This window comes from Monopterus albus, unplaced genomic scaffold (assembly GCF_001952655.1).
Source record: "Monopterus albus unplaced genomic scaffold, M_albus_1.0 scaffold94.1, whole genome shotgun sequence".
Taxonomy (NCBI): domain Eukaryota; kingdom Metazoa; phylum Chordata; class Actinopteri; order Synbranchiformes; family Synbranchidae; genus Monopterus; species Monopterus albus.
In genome coordinates, this window is record NW_018127974.1 from 2,283,834 (window position 1) to 2,306,148 (window position 22,315).

A 22,315-nucleotide genomic window follows, 5' to 3' on the forward strand; every position below is an offset into this window, starting at 1 on the left:
GAAACGGGGACACTTCACCCCTTATGTGTGGGCTGTTTCAACAGTAAAGTGAGATATATGAGTGGGACATTTGGACTCTTACAAAGCGAATAGGATCAATTTGTAGATTTAATGACAGGTATATACACAACAGAATAAGCACCTCATGTACACAGTGCAATTATAGCATGATGCTTGGTTAAATGCTTTCACACATAATCTGTTTAGTTCAGTTAATTCAGTTAGTGTGGTTCATGTTGGCTGGCGTGAAAGCTGTCAGTCGAATATATGTACCTTTTGTTTACAATGCATGGAGAAGTTACAACTCACCTGGAACAAAGCATGAAGGACTTTAGTCCTCTTTAGACAACACTGCAGCCAAACTCTTCTCTCTATTTAGAACATGGTGTAGTGGTGCACTATTGTGGCTGAAATGAGTATTACAAAAACAAACACAAAAATGAGCCTCACCATGAATGAATAAATAGATGGATAGATAGATAGATAGATAGATAGATAAAGAAATAAATAAATAACCAACCTGTTTCACAAATGAAAATCTTTTCATTTATTTCACAAGTGAAAATAATTTTTCTTTAATCTGTTTTATGGAAGAAAAAAGTTAATTAGCAAAGTTATCCTGGCCAAATTGTTTTCACCTGTTTCAAAATAAAGAAAACTAAAATAAATATTTAACTGCTGGCATTCCATAATATACCATAGCTATCCCATAGCTTCTGACTTAAAGAAAACTGCAAAACATTCCCTCGAATATGTTAAAGTCATAAATAATATAAATTACTGGATCAATCAATTAGTTCAACAAATGAAACCATTTTGAGTTTTGTTTACATCAATCTTTTAAGCAAAAATGACAAGCTAAAATAAGATAATGAGGAAGAGGGAGAAGGATGATGTCATCATCCCTATTCCAAGGAAGAAAAATGGAAATATCAAGAGGTGAACTTCATTTACCACATTTACATTCAATACAAAAAAAGTGAAAAAGTGTTAAATCAAATTTGGCTTGTGTTAACGTGCTACTGTCTTGACTCCCTAGATGTTTTAAGTTAGAACAACCATGTCTGGCTCTGAAGTAGAGATTTTATTCATCTCCTGAAGTTGCTGAAAAAAGCATAGAAGACATCTGGACATAGTTTTAGGTAGAAGACGTTTCACCTCTTATCCAAGAGGCTTCGTCAGTTCTACCAGAAGGTATTTAAAGGACATTCTTTTGAGGACAGTGAAGTCCAGATCCTCTCCAGAGAACACCGTTAGTTTGAGAGAGGAGTCAAGGAAGCTATGTTTGTCCAAATAGAACACCCCTCTCTAAATAGGGGGGTCATCGAACCTGTCATCCATCTACAACCCTATTTTGAAATCTCTACCCAAACACTGCCCAGGGGGATAAATACCTCCTGCTCACCACCTGTTGGACAGAACTGATGAAGCCTCTTGGATGAGAACTGAAACGCCTTCTACCTAAAACTACGTCCAGATGATTTTGTCTACATTGTTTCAGCTTACTGTGACCTGGATGACTAAGAATTTGCATGGTCATCTCCTGAAGTTCCTTGCTATTTTCAAGCTCAAATTGCCAATTTAAATATTTTATATTGACACTTTAATGTGAAAGAGCATACTAGTAATGCAGGTATGGATACCTATGGCTAACTGTCCTCAGAGTCCAACAGAATGACAAGATTGAGAGTGGTCGAAGTGTGTTGTTTGTGCTCTGCGCCATCAGAGAAATCAATGCAGCTGCAGGGCTGTGGCCCGAGAAGCCCAATGTGGAATTTAGGTAGAGTCAATCAATCTCTCTCTGCTTCTATCGCTCCCTCTCTGCTTGCTTTTCTTTCCCTCCATGTGTGTCTTCAGGAGTTCACCAGAGACTGTAGAACCTCCCACCTCTACACTGCTACGAGGTTGCACTTCTAAAGTCTTGAACTGCCTCCTGAGTTGGGTTGAAACTCTACACCCATGGCACATTTGTTTTGTGAGAGCTAATACTGATATATTCCTGCTTGTATCAGTGGATGTCAAAGAGCAATGCACTGATTTCTAATCAAATCCAAATCTAATCATATTCTCATTCGCACAGTTTCCCTGAATCATTTTAAAACAATAAATTAATGTTGTGATATGTTTCATATTTCACATGGTACATGTAATGTGAGCAGAGAACAGTGAGCAGTGTTGGTAGGAGGAGGAGTCTCACTGTCAGGGTTTTAAAAGGAAATAGAAGACTGATGATCAGTGTCTGTACTGTACCTGATAGGCTCCTGGTCTTCTTTGTTCTCTTTACTGTGGATGATCTTTATCCCACTTCTCCTGGCCCGCGGACACCCTGAGAGACTGCAGATAAATGGCAAAGTTGAACCATACAGTATGTGTGTATGTGTGTGTGAGAGAGAGAGAGAGAGACAGAGAGAGAGAAAAGAAGAGGGAAAGATTTCTAGGATATACAGTATGTGAGACAGAAAAGAGAGACAAATGGGAGGAATTGGTGTGTACCTTCTGTGTGAGGCGTAGTTGCCAGTGATATGTCCTGAACCATCGCACCCTGGTGTTGGGCACCTGGGGCACAAAGCACAAAAAGGACTTAGGGCCTACAGCAAAAGTGCAGTGCTTTAAAGAGAACCAATGAGCAAAGGTGGTAAGATTTTTGTAAAAAAAATGCATTTTAGTAATTAACTTATATCTTTAGTTTGCATAGCTATAACACATGGCTGCAGCATTATCCATGATAAATAAGGAATAATAAAGACAAATTATTTAGCTTAATTTTTGTGACCTCCCTTGTCAAACAAATAAAAAAAATAAAATATATATATAAACACACACATTTATTTATTTGAATCACAAGATCTGAGAGCTCCTGTAATTAATAAATAAGAATATATATATTTTGTTAATGCCATAAAACCTCATAAAAATATCAAGGCCAACATTTGAACTATGTTTCATTACTTTCTGACTTCAGTCCCCTGTCTGTGGTTCTCAGCACCATGCCTATTGTTTTCTACTGAAGACTTCAGTCTGCAAAATAGGTCATAAATATATAGTTGTATTTAAAAAAAAAGAAAAAAAGATAGTTTTGCCAAACATTGCTCAAACAAAACGAAATAGTACTATAGCACAAATGTTTGTTGGTGACTATTTTCAGTAAGGGACTGATCTACATTTTGTGCACTTGTCAGTTTTTGAGGCCGCAAAACTTGTATATAGAACTGAGCCAGACTGAATAACAGTGTGTGTGTGTGTGTGTGTGTGTGTGTTCATGACAGACCATGTCACCCTGTAAAACAGTGTGGCTCACTGGTGTGTTTTTAATAGTTTTTGGACAACAATGGAGCACTGAGAAGAAAATATAACCGGATTTTCATACGTTCATTCATACTAGTAGGATACATTTTTTGTTGGCTTTTTGACAAGAAGAAAAAGTATCACCAGTCATATGCTTTTAATAATTCTCCTTAAAAGGCAATGTAATACAGCTTCATGTTTTAGGAACCTTAAATATGGACTCATGGTTATGACCACTCTCTTCACCTGTATGAACTAACGCTGCTAAGGCTGACCTTACTCTAGGCAGAATGAGCAAGACATATACAGTAGATCATACATATGTCAGTGGCTTATCTCCCGTCTTACTTGAGCTCTTGCGCGTTGTTGGCCAGCATACTTCGAATGCTTTTATCAGCTAAAGGGCAACCTGAGAGACTGAAAAATACACCAGTGGAACATTAGTTTTACCAAAATGACAAGACACCCCAAACGCAGTTAACACAAACCAGTCTTCCCGTCCACACTCATATCTACATATACAAACACGTACATACATAAAACATCAACCAGGAAATGCAAAAAAGCCATGATGCAAGTGCAGGGAGTTGATTAGAAAAAGCTAACCCTCTGAGTATTTGTATTCATATGCAACATCAAGGAAGGCTGTATTCAAGCAGGACTGAGCGAGTCGAGTAAAAATAGTAAATTACCATATGAAGTTGTTTTCAAAGGCTAGAACTTAGTGAGATCTGTGAGCTTGTCCGGGGGAAATCTCATGAACGTGCAGCCATGTCAGCCTTCAGACTTACATCATTCAGTCGTTGCAGACTCATTTCACACTGCAACACTGATGAATTCTGCTTAAGAGCTTGTTGCTCTGCATGGTAAATGCTTAGTCTGCATTGCATTGTGGGAAAGGCCTGGAGGACTGAATAACATCAGCTCAGAAGACTTTACGCATGGCCCATGGAAAGATTATTTTATCCCATGGTTTATCCAATCTTTACTTATTTGAGCTTTTTCTTATTTTATGATAACCTTGTTTCATGATGTCGCCAAAGAGCTAACAAATAAGAGACATACACATTCTGCCTACAGGTGTTTGACAGTATAGTCGAGGTAAGCTGAAAACAATAAAGAGAAATAGACTTAGAATCCACCAGGAGAAAAGGAAGTCACACCTTCGATGTGAGGCGAAATTGCTCGTCAAGTGACCACTTCCATCACACCCCGGTGTGGGACATCTGCCACCGGAAAAATAGACAGATTTATAAGGCCAAAGTGAAGGAGAAGAAAATGTGAAACTTACAGAAAAATGGGTTGTTTCAGTTTTTTTCATTGTTGGTTTTCATTGTTTCCAGTTTAGCTTCACTATCTGTGATTAATATAGTGGTTCCTGACATGAGCTACAGTTGATATGGCATGATACTGATGACTAGTGTTGTCCTGTAAAAATAAAGCATCATAACAGCTAAACTACAGTGAAGGCATCAGTAGAGGCTACTAAGATCAGTGTGGGTAAATGGATAAAGCTGTTAACTAAAAGTCATATAGCAAGCCACTGCCAGCAGCACAGGATGGGGGAGGGAGAGAAAGAAGAGCTGGCTCTGTGAGTTTGACTGGAGCAAAAAGGAGAATGAAAACAAAGAAAGAAATAAGATGAGGAGAAAAATCAGCACGAGTGGGGAGAAGCAGGTGGGATTAGGTGGGCAGGAGAAACACTGGGACGTCAGGAGGAAGAGGAGGGCTCTTACGTTATCAGGTCCTTCTTACTCTCCTTGCACTGGACGTACTTGGGCTTGGTGGTGGGCATGTTAACATCTGTGGTGTAGGAGCGGTCCTCCAGCAGGTCATGGAAAGGATCCAGCTCATCCGGCTGAGGTCGGGTGGGGACAGAGGGAAGAAAGGAAAGAGACAAGGACGGAAAAGGGAAGAGAGAGAAAAAGTGGGATTTATTTTGTTTGTCACTCCATTGTTATATGTTTGTAAGACATCATAATTAAATTATATGTGTGCATGTTAAAAACACGTACATTCAACAATCTGGAAGTCAGAATGATTGCGCTTTATTAAATGATACATTATGAACTTTTCCTATGCTTTGCTTACCTCTTCATTTGTTTTTACACACACACACACACACAGAGCAAATGCACACCTGTCAGACCGCTGAGTCTTACCAGTTTTAAATCTCATAAATGAGTCTGTGTTACTACTGAGCTACACCTGTGAGTCAAACAGAGCTAGAAAATAGAATTCTTAGGAGAAAATAATGACCCAGTGTCAAACAAACATTGTGTGTGTCTGTGCAGGCTCTCTCTGGTATGTTCATAGAGCATTCCTCTGTGTGTGTTTGAGTACAGAACTATTTGGGAGTTGGGCGTATTCTTGTAATGCACCAGCCAGTCACTAGGTGGCACTGTGGTGCAGTGTCAGACCGCTGCTGGCTGTGTTCTTGTGAGGCTGTGTTTTGTCTGCAGTGCATGTAGCTAGGGCACGATGGCTACTGATGAAAATCCTCTTTTCTTTCCTCCATGCGTGCAGTGTATGTACAGTAATGCTCATAAAGAGACAGGTCCAGATACAGCCCAAATTATCCAGCGCTCAAGCTGCCTCGCGGTGCCTGATGCTGGGTCAGCCAGTGAACTTCTCCAATTAAAGGGAGCACAGGCTGAGAGGCAGACAGGAAGGAGAATGACACATGCATACAGAGAGATGCAGAGCAAAAAGTAGGCTAAGGATGAAACTCACATATACATGTAGGCACTCTCCCAAAGAGATATGGGTACAGATACACACACACTCATGAATATTCACATCTCACACACCAGCAAAGGCACATGTACTGTACATGCATGCGCCTCTACATGCCGACAGGCGCACCCAGCAGTCCTGCATTGATTTCCAGCAGTTCTTTGATGAGATGAGCCATTCCGATTCCCTCCCAAGATGCTACTTTGCATAATTCATTTTGGAGAAGTGCAAAATGTAAAAACAGAAAGCAAGCATGCAGGGAGCTTGATACAAATAGAGGAGATACCTCTGTGCATGGCAACACTGACATCAATTAGCATGCAGATTCATTAGATTTTCCTCACAAATCCCTAATATGACTTTCTAATGATTCCAAATATAACAGTGAGTCAGATAGGGAGGTAAAAACCTAGAAGACAATCAGATGGCAATGCAAATGTTTGTCTTGGAGATACTGTGTTGAATCAATGGCTTGCGGGGGGATAATCTGGGCCGAGACATGGAACAGACAGTGTAAGAGGGACATGGCAACTATACGCTCTCTCAGCTTCAAAAACCACAATCCATCACATTCTACTGCTTTATTATTATCATCAACATCCCGACTCTCAGTGATTTGATTCTAATCTCTATTTTATTTTATCATCATTGTAATCATCAGGAACATTTTAAAGCAAGTTCAATATTTGATGACACATTTTGAGCGAAACAGAAGAGTTTAACTGATCAACAGTTGTATGAATAAGAATGATGATAAAATGTATATATAAAGATACTGAGTTCAGCCAGTGATTGGCCCTTCTCCCTGAAAAATACATACTGTATATACCATCATTTCTAATTCATCTGGCCACAGCAGAGACATTTTTCACATCATCCTTGTTGTGCTCCCCTTTACCTCTTTCTCGTCCTCGTCTATGTGTTTGATCTTGGTGTAGTCTACTGGCAGGTCCCAGCAGTCGGCGGCGTCCCCAATGCCGTAGCAGCGGGGGCCCAGCAGAGCGGCTTTCCCCCGCGGGGGGTCTTCCACCGCCACCGCCGCCACACAGACGCTTGCTCTTACTCAGGTCCAATGTACCATTCTCATCAACATCTAGACCGGGACTCTGGAAGGTGTATGTAGTTTTTGTACATACGTATGTGTATGTGGAGGAGATGGATGTGTGTGTGTTGGGTTTTTCAGGTGATTATGAGAAAGGTCAAAAGGATGCACAAACATATGGCGGCAGGGATGGAGAAAATGGATAAAAGAGAGAGAGTTTCTGATTAAATAGCAGTCAAAAATTCATAGTCTGGCATCAGAGCTGGGCAAAACGGTAGCTGAATACATGGTGAATACTAAAAAAGTACATAAATCGTGCACGAATATTCTGTTCCTCCAGTGATGTGCTCACTTTTGAACTTTTTGGATGTCTGGAAAGATGGATCGAGAACACCTGCAGTTCAAATATATGAAACAATATTCCAATTTCTTTTTTTGCCCAAGTCATGTTTTTTGCATGAAACATTAGACACTTGCAGTGTACAGTAACAATGTAGTGTTACGCTCAGAAGAGGGTCAAAAGAAGAAGAGGTCATCAGAGCTCTAGGACAAGTGCATCCCTCTGTGAACTCCTCCTTTCCTCTTTCTTTCTCTCTGTCTCTCTCCTTCCATCCCACTATGGTCTGTACCGTGCAGTCAGAAGTGTGGATGTATGTGCATGACTTTGTGTTGTTGTGTGTGAGGCTAACGTGAGCGGACATCATGGGGGCAGGGACTGGAGGTTAGGGGTGGGGTTGAGAGCAGTGATGAGCAGCAGTGGCTGGAACTCAACTGCTGCAAACCCAAAAATAGAGGCACAACTCTACAGTGTTCTGGAACAAAGTGGGCCACATCGAACAAGACTGTCTGCTCGCTAAGACATTCACTCTTCCTCCCGAGCATAGGTTTGTATCTAGATTGTTATGCACATGATCATTAGCTTTAATTGAGGTCTGGCAACATACTGTATATAGCAAAAGAGTCTGTAACCTTTAAAGATTACTATATGTTTTGGTAGGTATGTACATGCGTTTATGCCCTTGTTCTCATTAATATCCCTTTCTTTTCTGTACCTCTCCTACCCTCCTCATCCTCCTTGCCCCTTGGCTCCCTTTCATGAGTAGGAATGCCTGCTCTAATGCTTATTCCTGCCGACAGTCTCCCTAGGGGTGGATTCTCCTGGTGTCTGAAGCCAAAACCTCTATGACGCACACTGACTCAAACGCACGGGCTGATAGATTTGGAACTGGGAATGAATACAAGCAAAAACTGTGTCTGAACCAATGTCTCAAAAATAGTATTTTAAAGAGAGAGAGAGAGAGAGAGAGAGAGCAGAAAAGTATTACTGCTAGGTCATTGCTCTCTGTGAAAACAAAAACAACAACTCACTAAGAATAATAAATGGTACTATAAAATTTGGGGAAAAACACAAGAGACAAACATGAGGATGATGATGGGGTGTTAAACACAAAGACTGTTCATTATAAGGCTGAACACAAACCGAGCATTTACAATAGTACCTGTCTACAAATCAGGCATTATTCCATGATGTAGGTGTCTCCTATCACGCTCACTTTTAAAACTCCACTTGTAGGCTGGCTAAGGGCTTGAAAATGAAAGAGAAAGGGGCAGAAGATGAGTGGAAAAGGAGTAAAGGAGTGAGAGCCATAGAAACCGTCTCTGTAAAGGTCAAGTTGCTGAGGAATACTGTAGATCCAGTTGCATACGTCTCACTGTGTTGCCATGACTCTTGTCTTGTCCTTGTGAATATGCTCAGCACGCCACCCTCTCCTCCTCAGCCATTGTATGTCACTGTCCAATTAACATGACCCACCCCTTCATATCGAATTAACAGGGATGATATGTGAGGATGTACCCCAGCTCCTTCATTAGAGACCACACCTTCTTGCTCTGAACCCCGTGGTAACCTCTGACCTCTGTTGCCATGGCAATGCTGGGAGGAGGAGGGCCAGACTGTTAGAAGTCACTTGGTAATTCTCTTCACATTACTTCGGCCTGCCTATTTCAGGTCCTAAACTAAAACTAGTATCATGTCCTGTGTCCCTCTCTGGCCATTTTGCACCACGTTTCTCTTCCTTTCTCTTGTCCTTCTGTTGGCGCCTTTTGTAACTGTGCATAACTGTGCCCTCCATTTCCCTTCTTCTTCATGTATTTTCCCCCCAGTTTAACAGATATTCATAGATGCCTGTTTGAAGTTTTGCAGTGGAGTTAGATAGAATCCATGAAATCTATTCTGCTTTTTCTAAAGCTGGTATTACTGTCAAAATCTTTTCTTAATATTTTTAAAATAAATACAAAGTCCTAAGTTGATCCTTTAAATGACATTACATTATAACAACTTGAACAGGAGGTGGATTAGATATTTGAAATTTATGATGACTTAATGCCACCACCGTAACAATCAATCAATAACTAATCGTCCAAATTTCTCATTATATTGAGAACATTTTCCTTCCTGTTGTTTTTACTAGATAAAATATTTTCTCGTCATAACAACGTATATTTTTTCTTGTTATATCACAAAAATGTCTCATTATTTCACAACATCAACATATCCCATCAAAACAAACTCTTCTCATAATAACGCAAAATCTTTGTCTGCATTGTGTATATGTTATTAAGGAAGAAATATATTTATATTCATGTTAAGTATGCTACTTGTGATTTGTAGTAAATTAGTATTTTATGTCAATGCAGGTGTTGTCTGTTAAAGGTGGGTTTGTGTGGAGCTGCAGCTTGACTCCATGAAGCATTGGTTCCTAACCTGAGGGTCAGCACCTCTCTAAGAGGTCACAGGGTGATTTAGAGGGGTGACGATTACTAACAGTAATGAAGAAAAATATTGCTTTGCTACTCAGACTTTCTTTTGGTAAATAGGGATTTCCCAGAAGCTGAATTTGTCTTTAGCCGTTTACATCAGCTTCCCTTCGTCTAACAACCAAAGCAGCCTAATTTAGCCTGGCTTTAAGACATTAAATACAGACAGTTCAATGCAGTCTTTCAGTCAACCCAGCTACCAATATATTCAATGAGCAGACTGAAAGAAACTGGCAGACAGACCGAGAGAAAAGGCAAAGAGGTGAGAATAGATGCGTGTGAAGTTTCATTCAGACACAGAAAGGAACAGTGTGTGCCATGAGGTGAGGTGCTGAGATAAAAGAGGAACTAGAAACCCACAGAAATCTCCCATCTTCCCATCCTGCCCTGAGAGCATGTTGTCCGTCTGGCCTCAGAGCAGGAGAAGGACAGACAGCAAGTCTTCACTTCTTCAGGAATTTGCTGCGCCCCCAAGTTTACTCCGTTCCACTTTGCTTTGAAAGTAGGTTGCTTTTCTATTACTTGTCCCTCCGTACCTTTCTCCTCTCCTGTATCCTCTTCTATGCTGTGACATTTAGAAACCTCCCCAAAAAAAGGATTCTTTCTGCTCTCTTTCTTTATTTTCAGTTCTCTCACCCTGGTTCTCATTCTCTGGCAGGCTCTGCTGTCAACATTAGCATTAAGCCAGCATTAGCCCTCCACTGTGCGCTCTCTTTCTGGCCCTATTTTCCAGCTCAGCATCTGGGTGTAGATAATACAGGAACACCGTCACCTTATCTCCTCAGAAATGACACACTGGGCTCACGCCGTGTCAAACAGCGCCTTGTCCTGCTCCTATCTGATCCCCAGACAGAAAATAAAAAACTGCCCTGCTGAGCACTGAGTGTAAGACACAGCCTCGGATCTTTAATGGAATGTGTGTGTGTGTGTGTGTGTGTGTGTGTATACAGTGTGCACAGCTGAAATCTCCCTATCTTTGTCAGCTTTCACTGCTAGCATTAGTATAATGAAGGAAGCACTGAGATAATCTGTCAGTGTTTTCTGTAGCTACAGCAGGAGACAAAAGTCTTAAGAAGGTGGAGTGGATAGTGAGTCAGGCTGAGGCTACAGTGTCACCCTCCCATTTAGAAAACTCAATTGAATAAAACCGAAGTGTAGAATTTGTTTATACCTGTTAATGTCATGTTTTAAATGAGGCCAGTTAAATGACAAACTAAATGTACTACATGTCATGCCTGTCACTGCAGTGTCCTACCTGTGAGCACAGGTCCTGGCGTTTCCCGCCCATGCTGTGGGGCATCTCCCTGCAGCGCGTGGACAGGTTGAGGATGGCCGTGGCTGCCATGTGGGCGGCCTCCATGTCGTGACTGTAGTCAAAGCTGCTCTTGCTGCAGGTGCTGCTGGCGCTGCTGCCCCCGCCCCCGCCTCCTCCTCCTGTGTCCCCTCCTCCACCACCACAGCTCAGGCTGCTGCTGCTACTGCTGGGGGCGTAGGTGCTGGTGGTGCTGCTGGCTGAGCTGGAGTTCTTGCAGTAACGTTTGGCTGTGAGACAAATTAAGAAATTCAGAAACAAAAGAGAAGTTAATGCATACTTACAATGATGCTTTAAATGAATGTACCTGTCAAATAGTTTTTGTTAAAGGTGAGTAAATACAGTTTAGGTGCATTTACTCATCAGTATATCCCTGATGAAGTGTGTTTTTATAGATGTTTAAAATCAGATCCTTCAATTTCAGTTTCCTTCATTTACTTTACAGATTTCATAATTTAAAAAGCTTCCCTGTCTAACCTTTTCAGTTGTGGGGAAACTATAATAATATCATTTAATAATATTTTTCAAAATCTTTGACAGCCAAATACTAAAATCAACATGGGAGAAATGAAACAAGATGTCATGGGCATGTCATGGCAGTAGAAACAAAACATTCATCTTGCTGTAAAATAGTACCGTCATATCCTTTCGGGGAGGTGTCCCTTTGTCCATGGACTTTGGGTGCGATGGCCCGTTTCCCGTACACTTGGTGGTTGTTGCTGCCATCAAAGGCGCTGTAGTCGAAGCTGGTCTTGGAGTACTTCTCCAGCTCCTTGGCCAGGTTGGAGCGCGGCGTGCTGGTGGAAACATTGTTCTTGTAACCATACTGTGGATAGTCCAGTTGTTTGACAAAGCACATAGGCCTGGAAAATAAATGATGAGGGGGTGGAAGTTGGACCGAGGCACTCAACATTGCCCAGGGGAAGGAGAGGGATCTTGGGGTTTGGTTAAGAAACGAGCAGATGCAAAAGGGATGGGGCAGACTGTTATGTCTGACCTGTAGGGTTAGAATACGGAGGATGGTGCTGATGCAAGGTGGGGTGACTCAGGGTGCAAGGCATAACTTGTATATGCCATAGTATGGATGTTTTCCTTTTCTTTCTTTAAAAATCATAACCCAGTTTTTCATGTGTAGGCAATAAAGGACAGGCAATTGAATCTCCACATTTCTTTTATTACTCTTGCATACTTTTGATATGCTTTTATCATTTCATGTGCATTTATAGCCTTAATCTAAGACCAGGAAGAAATGAAATGTAAGATCTTATGCTAGTGATGTTCAATGAGATATAAATATAAAATTTACAATTACTTATGACTTTTCATCATAGCATTTTCATGACTATCAAAGAAACTCGTTCAAAAAGCTCTGGCTTCACGATGATAAATGAGGCCAATTTTGTGAAAATCTAATAAAGTGATTTGCCTTCAATAGTGAGCAGAGAAATAAAGATGCAGTTTCTTGAAAGTATTCTCAGGAGAACAGGAGAACATAAACATAAAACAAAGAGGGGAGACTTAAAATCTCACTAGCTTTCCAGAGTGCAGGTAGAAAAAGAACAAAGCCTTCCAACATGACTGAACAACAATGAAGCGTGATTAAGTCAGTACACCTCGGCACAAAATCCACATTTGTTTGCCTTTTCACGTGAATGACCACTGTATTTTACTTTTTATTTTATTTATTTTATTTATTTTACATTAGAGACATTCTCAGTTGCTATTATGTGATGTGGATTAAAGTGAACAGTACCTTAAGACTCGGTCAGAGGCCTGATTGGACTTGGGGCCGTCACAGCTCTGATGCTTCTCCTGGGCTTTGGCCAACTTCTCGGCTGCAGCGATGGGACATCCTGACAAACTGAAATGAAAAAACAGCCTAAGCGGCGCTGTGGAGCGTACACCTGAGACAAACTGTGAGAGGTGAAAATGCTACATTGAATGCACATGCTGCAAAATGCTTGGCTTGTTAGAGGGCCTGTCAGGCAGTCTGCCGGGCTGAAAGCAGCTAGCACACATCTGCCCGTCACCCAATATTAACCAATACTAGTTTGAAAATACCTGACTGTAGTTCAGAAAGTCTCTGCCTTTATGCTAATTAATTCATTTCCATCATTTTCATCACTTTTAACACATTAAATACAGACACAACCAGCAACAGCTTGGATGTTTCTGGTTGAGTGGCTTGAAATAAATCTCAGAATAGATATTTCCCATGTGGACAAATGTGCATTTTTGTGTGCGTTCTGAAGCATCTTGTTTATGCCAGACACATGGCAACAGGACACACACACATATGCTCGGGGTCTACACCTACACTATGTTCCAATAGAATTAAGGGCTGTAGAACTTCCTCCTGACAACTAACTGACCAAATGTGACAAAAGTTCATGTTGTTATCCTTAACTCCTATTATTCTACATCCGACCTGTCAACTGCAGTGTGTTGAGTCACTGTGAAAAAATTATCTCTGACAATGGCCTGAAGCCAGTATAGAGCTGTATTCACGAGCACCTGTCATCAGACGTGCAGGAATGTGTGCAGAGATAAGAGTGCGTATCAGGTTTGGGGGTGTAAGGGAGCATGTTGAAGTTTATTTCCGCTCTTTCTAGTAAAAGTGAAAATTTACTGTGCGGGTCTATTTTGCACTGCAGCCATGTGACTGAGCGCAGCATGGAGGCATTCTGGTCCTCCCAGGTCTGCACCTCTCCTGTCACCCTGACTGAGTGGCAGAAAGGTGCTAATGGCTGCTCCTATGCCCGACTCCCTTAGCATCTGCTGGGGGTGACACTCCTATTTCACTGTCACCTCACCCCATCTGACAGCACTGGCAAGAGTGCCCTGCCATTTCACTTTCTCCCTCCAAACCTGCACCTGAGAGATGCCATTTTTCACCATGAGCTGATAAATGATTTATGCAGTAGAAGGTGTGAATTGATGCATTCTAATCAGTCTCAGTGAAACTATAGGATTGTTAGCAGCTGAGCCACTTTACTCATTTCTCTCAACCCAACAATACAAGAAAGACTACTTAGCCACATACAAAAATGATCTATTTAACAGAAAATAAACAGAGATGAATGGCAAAAAATGAGGATGAAAAAAATCAAGAACAATACCTCAAAAATACAAACCAAAAAAAGTCCCATAGTGAAAAAACAAAACAAAGAGGGTGCAACATGGACAGTGCCAGTTTCATAAAGGCAGACTGTCACTTACCTTCTGTGGGAGTTTCTGTTGCTATTGACATGGCCGCGTCCTGTGCAGCCAGGCGTAGGACACTTAAGAACATTCTCATACATAGCCACAACTTCATACAGACAAGAGATAGGAGTGAAAGACAGGGAAGGTTAGGAGCCCCTTATAGTCACGCATGAGCTCTATTAGTGTCTGAGGAGCTTGGCATTATAAACATCATTAAGAAATGAGCCTGTGTGAACCCAAATGACCTCTTCTTCATTTTAATGAACACTAGTTTGAAAGGGCAAGCAAGGTTTCCCACCATATTGCTTCCACTTATCCAGCCCCTTCAAATTAGTATTCATGGAATAGGGACAGTCATGAATAAAAAGATGTCATTTAACTTTAACAGGACAAAGCCAGCAAGAGACAGAGATGGAAGGAAATTTTAGGCATGCAGAGAGCAGAGCAACCGACAGCTAGCAATCATGCAAAACACAAGACTTAAAATCAATGGCAGAAGTAGACAGATGGAATACAGCTCCTTGATAGAGTGTGCTTTGTTATCATCTGCACGTTGTTAGGATAGAGAGTGCAGTCTTCAATACCATTTAGCATTAAAACAGTCCATAACTGTCTCAGATCCCCTCGGCAACCAGCCAATTAGATTAATGATCTATGGATGTCCGAGAGGAGCCGTTGGAGCACTGCAGGCAGGGGCGCGGGGAAGGGTCGTCTCAACACCAGCGGCATGCAGGGCCAAACCCCATCGGCATCAGTTCCATCATTATCACCCCCTTAAACTTTAGCCCCTCATCATCCTCCTTCTCTTCCATACTAATTGGTGTTCGGTGCAGGTAAATGGACAAAGCTTGCCACCTCAACATGCCACAAGCGAATACATTATGCATAACCCAGTTCTGCCCTCCCTTCTGCAAATAGATAGAGAGAAAGGCAAGAAATGAAAGTACTGGGCCTGATTCAGTGGGCACAGATGGAACTACAGGGGTTAACTATAGCAGAATAACCCAAGGAAGCAAATGGAAAGTAATGTGGTTGCAAATGCCTACTGTGTTACAGAAGTAAATCACTTTAAAAGACTCCCTGATTAAATATTGCAATATTTGACACAAAAGAGCTACAATGAGCAAACAGGAATAGGAATGAATGAATGTGAGATGTAGTTTAATCATACTTTTTCACTTTTCCCAAGGAAGAGTCTGGCTGCACTGTGCACTGTGTGTGAGTCCCCAATTAAATGAAGTGACTGCATTAATAATACATTGTCCATTCAGACAGCAAATGTATGAATAGGGGGAAGAGACTTGCCCATAGCTGAGTCTGCTCTGCAGGCTGCCCCAAGTGTGAAATGTACTCATCTGTACCATTAAAGTGGTGAAACAAGGAGTCTGTCTGCATGAGACTACTGACCACTTATTGACAGAAACGTGGTAACTGGCTGCTCCATGGCTGATACTTGCTGTTAACGCCTACCTACAGCAGGTCACCTATTTAAACAACAAGGATGTGTGTGTGTGTGTGTGTGTGTGTGTCATTCTCAAATATCCTTTTGCGGTCAGGGAAGAAGGACTGAAGATGATGCCACCAAGATCAAGAATATTGTGATCCAAAGCATCCTGTGTCATATTAGTGGTATCATTCCCCCCAAATGTCAGCCTGATCAACACAAGTGAGGGACAGGAGGAGGAACACACACATATCCTACATTCTCCAGTGACAATCAATTCAAGTCTATTCCAAATTCCATTTTGGGGCTCTTGATCCCTGTCGAGGTCAGCTGCTCCGAGTCACTGCACATGTTTGAGAGACGAGTACATCTCAGGTTAGGGACCTTTGTGTGACCGGCGTTCCACAGAACAAGAGTCATCTGTGGCACTGCTGGTCTTTACAAGCCTGGCTTAATGGTCACAAATTTCTTTGCCATTATTAAATCCCTCTTTTAGTTTGATTGCAGTCTAGGTCATGGCAGATCATAACTTGATTTTCACGCTGTGGTTAATGAGACGTGTAAATGGACTTTTATTGAGAAGTTTGCACAAGGTGAATGAGACTAAATAGCCAGGGTAAATTCTCTAAAGGAAAAACTCACTATTCATTCAAGTCTAATATTTATTGTCACTTCACTTGATCTGTGGCTTAGAGATGTGATACTGCCTTTCTATTCAACAGAACTTAATTGAGCAAGGAATATAAATAAATGAATGGGTTTATGGCATGGATGACTGAAGCTGGATGAGTGTTACCAAGGTCTGCAATTTCAAGTTTTGTGAAAAAATGAAATGGTAAGACTCAATTCACATTAAACAAGTATGACATTTAACCTATTCTTATCAGTCATACATGCACTGACCAACCATGCTGTGAAGAAGCATGCAACCCATATTCACTATCCCCTCTCATATTCTCACTGTCAGTCAACCTAGCAGAGGAGAAAGTCTCATGCAGTCAGGTAAATCACCTATTGATAGCTTGGCGCATTCCACCAATTGCTGCATCACCACTATTTACACACCAGGGCCTCATTTCCCACCATCACCACAGCACAACAGGCAAGCAAATTCATAGCCCCATGCAAAAGGTCACAAGAGAAGTGCAGCTGTAACCCATTTGACCCCTGACTGTAAAAAAAAAAAAATATCAAAACCAGTCCAGCCACGACAGCAAGTACACAGCACACGGAACGAGCCAGACACAGCAGTGATCACAGGAAGCATGCCAATTTCTGCACATCAAAGAACATCAAGGCCGCAGGTTGGGTAAATAAACCTGTGCTTGGCTGGTGTGTGACTGATATGCTTACTTTCTGGCGGCACCCTGTCTTTGTGCGGACAGCCGGACAGACTCCGATGATGTGGGTACAAGCCCGTCACATGACCCGTGCCGTCACAGCCCGGTGTTGGACACCGGCTTTCCTTCTTGTCTGCACGTGAAACATCTGTGAGCAGAAAGGCATATGGAGGTGACCGCACATCCCCCTCCTTCATTTACTCAGTAATATCTCTCTCAACAGTGTCCTCTGACTGTCCAGCAGCTAAATCCAGATGTGAGTAAAAGATGATATTCACATCTGGTTAGTTCTCAATTATTGGACATGTCCTGTGAGCTCGTGGCAATGGGTTAGTTACAAAGCGACTAGTGCCTAATTCTCTGATTGATGGAGGTTTACCTGTGGACACCTCTTCCTCTGAATCTGTTTTAAATATACAGTCAGCGCTGTCCCAAACCAATGCCACAGTAGCACAGAAATATTTTTTTTATATTAAATATGCTCTTTTTACTGATGACATGGGAGAGTGATGTTTTTTCTAGACTGATAAAAATAAGCAAAATACAGGAAATAATATTTTATTTTAGTTTTTTGTTTCCACAGAGGAACCTCTGACTTCATGTGTTCCCCACACATTTCAAACCAAAGCCACACCCTTTGCAAACACATTTGAATTTTAAGTGGATTTCTTTTTTTATTTATAGGCCATTACTTATTCCTGTATTTATCTGATGAAACGGAGTGAAGACTGACAAGGACAAAGATGCAGTAATTGGCTTGCTGACAGATCTTTTGATCATGAAGTTTGTTTACTCTAATAAAATAGTGAAGATTTTAGAAATACAACTCTCATGTTAGTGACCTTCAACCAAAAGTGTTTCATCCTCCTGTTTAGATTAAATTAAGAATTTATCATATTTCTCTTTATTATAACCACTCCTAGCTCCACATGACAGTGTGTGGAGCTGAGTGTGACAATCACACACACACACACACACACACACACACACACACACACACACACACCAAAGGAGATTGTCTTTCCCTTCCCTAAACCTGGTTCTCCTATTTCTTTTCAAAGCCAGATATTTGGTTACCCCCCAAAAGTAGAGATGGCAAGTCATGCCAACTGGCACTGTTTCTGCAACTGCAACCGCTCACCTTTAAAACACTGAGTCTCAAACAAGGTAAATGGTTCTTTTTACTATCAACCTGCAGTGGTTATTTGGGACACAGTTTTTGTTACGGTTTTAAAAGAAAATTAGGAAGATTTACGAAGCAAAAGAAATCTATAATATCTTTTCATAGCTGAGTTACAAGAAGTGAGAGATGTATCAGATTGTATAATCAATTTTGGAGACATTTGAGTGACACAAATGTTTTTTCGGGAGCTCATATTAAGGAAATAGACAGGGGAGGGGCTATTTTCTCATGCTTCAGAAAAACAGACCAATTAAAATTTTAAAGGCCTGTGTACCTTGGTAGTTGAATTTCTTAGTGACAAACCGAAATCAACCAACAGGTTGTGAAGTAAGACTAAAGTGAAGAAGATCAAGTGAAGCAGGAAAGGATGGTTGAGAACGGACCAAAGTGAGAGCTGGCACCATGCACACCTACTTACACATTTACACGTAAATCACCAAATGAAATTCCTTGTCTCATTCATCAGGAAAAAGCACCTCATTATCCTCTGTGGCTGTCATTTATCTATGTCACATTCGGGGCATATGAGTTTGGTACAATGTTGCTACGTCATGTCTAATTCCTCTCTTTGGCACCAGAGCAATAAAGGCAGGGAAATTTCATGTTGATAAAAAACTTAATTTGCATGTAAAATATGGCTTCTTTTGCGGCACATTATTATATTGACTTTTGGTGTTTGAACATGCACGCATGGACGCACACGTACACATACATGATGCCCGTGCGCTCTTCCTGCCACGTTTCCATTGCAGAGAGTGGAGGCAGCCAAGTGGAAGGCATATTAGAAAGCATGGGATATTGATTGTGGCTGAGGACGGTCTGCGCTTTGCATAGCAAATGGCCCCCATTACCATACCATCTCTGGATAATTAATGTGCAGTCAGTGGGTCTGTCGTTCCTTATCGGTCATTCTGATACTGTTCAATTTTCATCTCATGCTCATGTTTCTTTTAGGGAGCTGGGCTCTTCTCTGAACCCTCCCTTTTCCCCCAATCTCTTGCCATGCTCTGTTTTATAAATCACACCCAAGAAGCCTGGTCAACGAGTGTCTGCTACTATCTTGCCTGAGGAAAGATGTTATCGTGACGCAGCTGTCTCCCGTCCTCTCATTATTCCAACATTAGTCAGACACTGGGGCCATGGAAGGCTTATGAAATTAACATTTGTGTGGCATTCAAGTTGCAATATATAAAGTACCTGCTGTGAATTGTGTGGCATTTAAGGTGTGATACCACCCTGCTTTGAATCAGCTTGCTCTTATTTGTTGGTCTCATCTGATACCTCCCTTATAGGAGGAAATCATTTAACCCAAAATTAAGAGTTAAACAAAGGAGTTACAATCAGACCACTGTAAATGCCAATGCAACACTTCTGTGTCTGCAGCTCTACTTGGTACGTACACAAGGAGGCATCCACATTCAGTACACAAACAATGCCATTGACAGGATACTGCAGTCTTTATAATATGAGTTGTTATATACCTCATTTATGTATTGAATCACTGAATGTTAGGTCATAGCATCATAAACAAACGTACAGAGATTCTTTGTTCCTAACAGATTGATTCTTTTCTACAGGCAGAAGGTCTCTGTTTTGTAGCTTCCTCTCCCGAGTGCTCACACAGGTTTAAAAATAGGCAGCTTTACCCCAAGCTGCATCGCAGGGATGCGATTTGAGGTCCTAACAGGCCGTGCAGATTGCCGTCGCTTATGCCTGACAAGCCTACCCTCTGATGTTTCCATGCTGGCCTATTTTAACAACATAAGCTGCTGCTGCCGCTCCCACTGCTACTGAGATGCGAATTTCCAAATTGGCTGAAAAAGCTTGTCCTGGGGTTATAGCAAGGTTCCCAGAATGCATGTGGGCTGTCTAGTCTCCAGTATAGGACAGATAGAATACAGAGCCAAATGCTGGCAGACAAACATTTTACCCCAGCTTGTTAAATGATGTAAACATGCCTATGCTTGTGCAGATAAGGCTTCCACTGGAGGCTCAGTGTGCATTTGATCGTGTCTGTGTATGAAAGAACAACTCACCTTTATGGTAAAAAGGCTTCTTCATACCATCAGGAAGTCGGGCTTTACGCTCAACACCATAGCTATGCCGTGGGCCATGGTCTTCATGGTTATACCTCACTCCATCTCTCCTGGCAGCCTCAGCCGCTATTTTATCTCGCATTGCCTTGGCGCGTTCTGACTCTAGTGCAATGGCCTTCTCCAAAAGTGACAGGTTACCCTTTGTCATGTCAAACACTTCTTCCGATGGGTCTGATGTCACTGACGCGGTGTCCTCATCAAAGTCCAGGTGGTTGCTATGATATCTGTCATCCTGTGCACAACTGGAGAAAGTTTTGGAGCGTGGGCTCAGCTGCTCCTCGAGCTTCATCAGATTGTCCATGTCGGAATAGTTCCTATCAAGTGTCCGTGTGTTGTCCTGGCTGTGGTGGAAATCCCCATACCCATGGTGCTGGGTCTGTTGATTGGGATCCCCGCATAAGAAATGATTTTGCTGGGATGGTCCATTTCGGTCAGCAGACTTTGTTTCACTTAGTTTCCGAGCCAGGTCAAAGCACTGGTTTCGTAGGCACTCCAGACTGCTTAAACACACTTCCTCATCGCTGTTTTCTATTTGTCCATTAATGTTGGTTTTAAGTTGTCCGTTACCACCGCTGTGTGCATTTCCCCCATTGTGGGCACAGTCAGCCTCCTCCCTGTTCTCGGCTGTACCATCCTCAAACTCCTGTCCATCTAAATTGTCCGACAGCACTGCACCATGACCTTGGGCCAGCAGTTTGAGGGAGTCCACTGTCTCCCGAACCACATCACTGTCCACATCCAAACTTAGATCACCCCTTTGTGTTTCATCCCCTTCCAACTCTTCTTCCTCCTCTTCCTCCTCCTCTTCTTCCTCTTCCTCCTCTTCTTCATCCCCCTCCTCTTCTTCCTCCTCCTCTTCCTCTTCCTCCTCCTCCTCTTCTTCCTCGGCACTGTGAGACAAGTTGCTGTTCATCTCAGATTCCGTCATGGCTCTGTTGGCAGCATCTTCTGCAATCTTGCCGAGGTTGAGGAGGGACTTGGCTACAAGTTCATCATAGTTTTCATACTCATCGTTGTTGTTGTCATCCTTCTCCATCATCAGGCCAGGTTTGGCGTTGTTACAACCACCTCCACCATCGCCCTCGCCCCCCTCGCTGCTGCTCATCTGATCGTCCTCTGCTGGAAAGAAAGAACAGCCATCTTGTAATTTCATTTCTGTCATTCTGTTTTACTGATAAATCAGATTTCTTGGCTTGGTCCATTTAAATTGGATAAGGAACTCTTTGCTTCCCCTAATAATTTACTTTGAGAGTCTTAACAGCAGCTTGTGTTCTGAATTGGGAATCAGCACAGGAAGATAAATATAGTGGTTTGGTAAAGTTCCAGAGAAAGATGCTCTAGTAAATGAAAATCCATGCAACCAGGGACTATTTTTGAGTTTGGCAAGTTTTATTTTTGCCCTAATTTCCTGAATTTCTTTAGAAAAAATGTATTTGGGTTCTATAACTAATAATATTCACTAAAGAATTTTGTATAGTTACAAATGAAATAACATTTTATTCAGTGTTCAGCAGTTTCCATCAAATGACAGTGAGAAAATTTTGAAATTAGAGAGAACATTTTTACAGGAGGGTCTAAACACTGACATATACTGTAATATGGTGTTCTATCTGCAACAAGATGAACCCCACTCAGTAGCTATTCAGCGTTTGCTAGTAAAGTTCTTTTTCCATTCAATAATCAGTATCTTTAGAATTCCTTTCACTGTCTAATTGATTCTGACAGGCTGCAAAAGGTTACTGAACCTCTCCTGTCAGTAATTTCAAGCACTCACTCCTGGAGCACTTCCAATCTCTCCTTTCACATTTTCGCCCCGCCGCCAAGAGCACATCGCTCACATTGGCGTCACATTTGCC

General features: G+C 41.8%; 1 protein-coding gene across 1 annotated transcript in view; it reads right to left on the reverse strand.

The window, feature by feature from the left end:
• The window catches only part of myt1lb (myelin transcription factor 1-like, b), a 101,173-nt gene that overhangs the window by 10,292 nt on the left and 68,566 nt on the right, over positions 1 to 22,315 (reverse strand). The window contains 12 exon segments of the mRNA XM_020608562.1: positions 2,251 to 2,334; positions 2,494 to 2,556; positions 3,634 to 3,702; positions 5,022 to 5,143; positions 6,920 to 7,082; positions 7,084 to 7,127; positions 11,136 to 11,422; positions 11,829 to 12,055; positions 12,946 to 13,053; positions 14,412 to 14,502; positions 17,194 to 17,328; positions 20,400 to 21,578. Coding sequence (XP_020464218.1) covers positions 2,251 to 2,334; positions 2,494 to 2,556; positions 3,634 to 3,702; positions 5,022 to 5,143; positions 6,920 to 7,082; positions 7,084 to 7,127; positions 11,136 to 11,422; positions 11,829 to 12,055; positions 12,946 to 13,053; positions 14,412 to 14,502; positions 17,194 to 17,328; positions 20,400 to 21,578 — 2,572 coding nt within the window.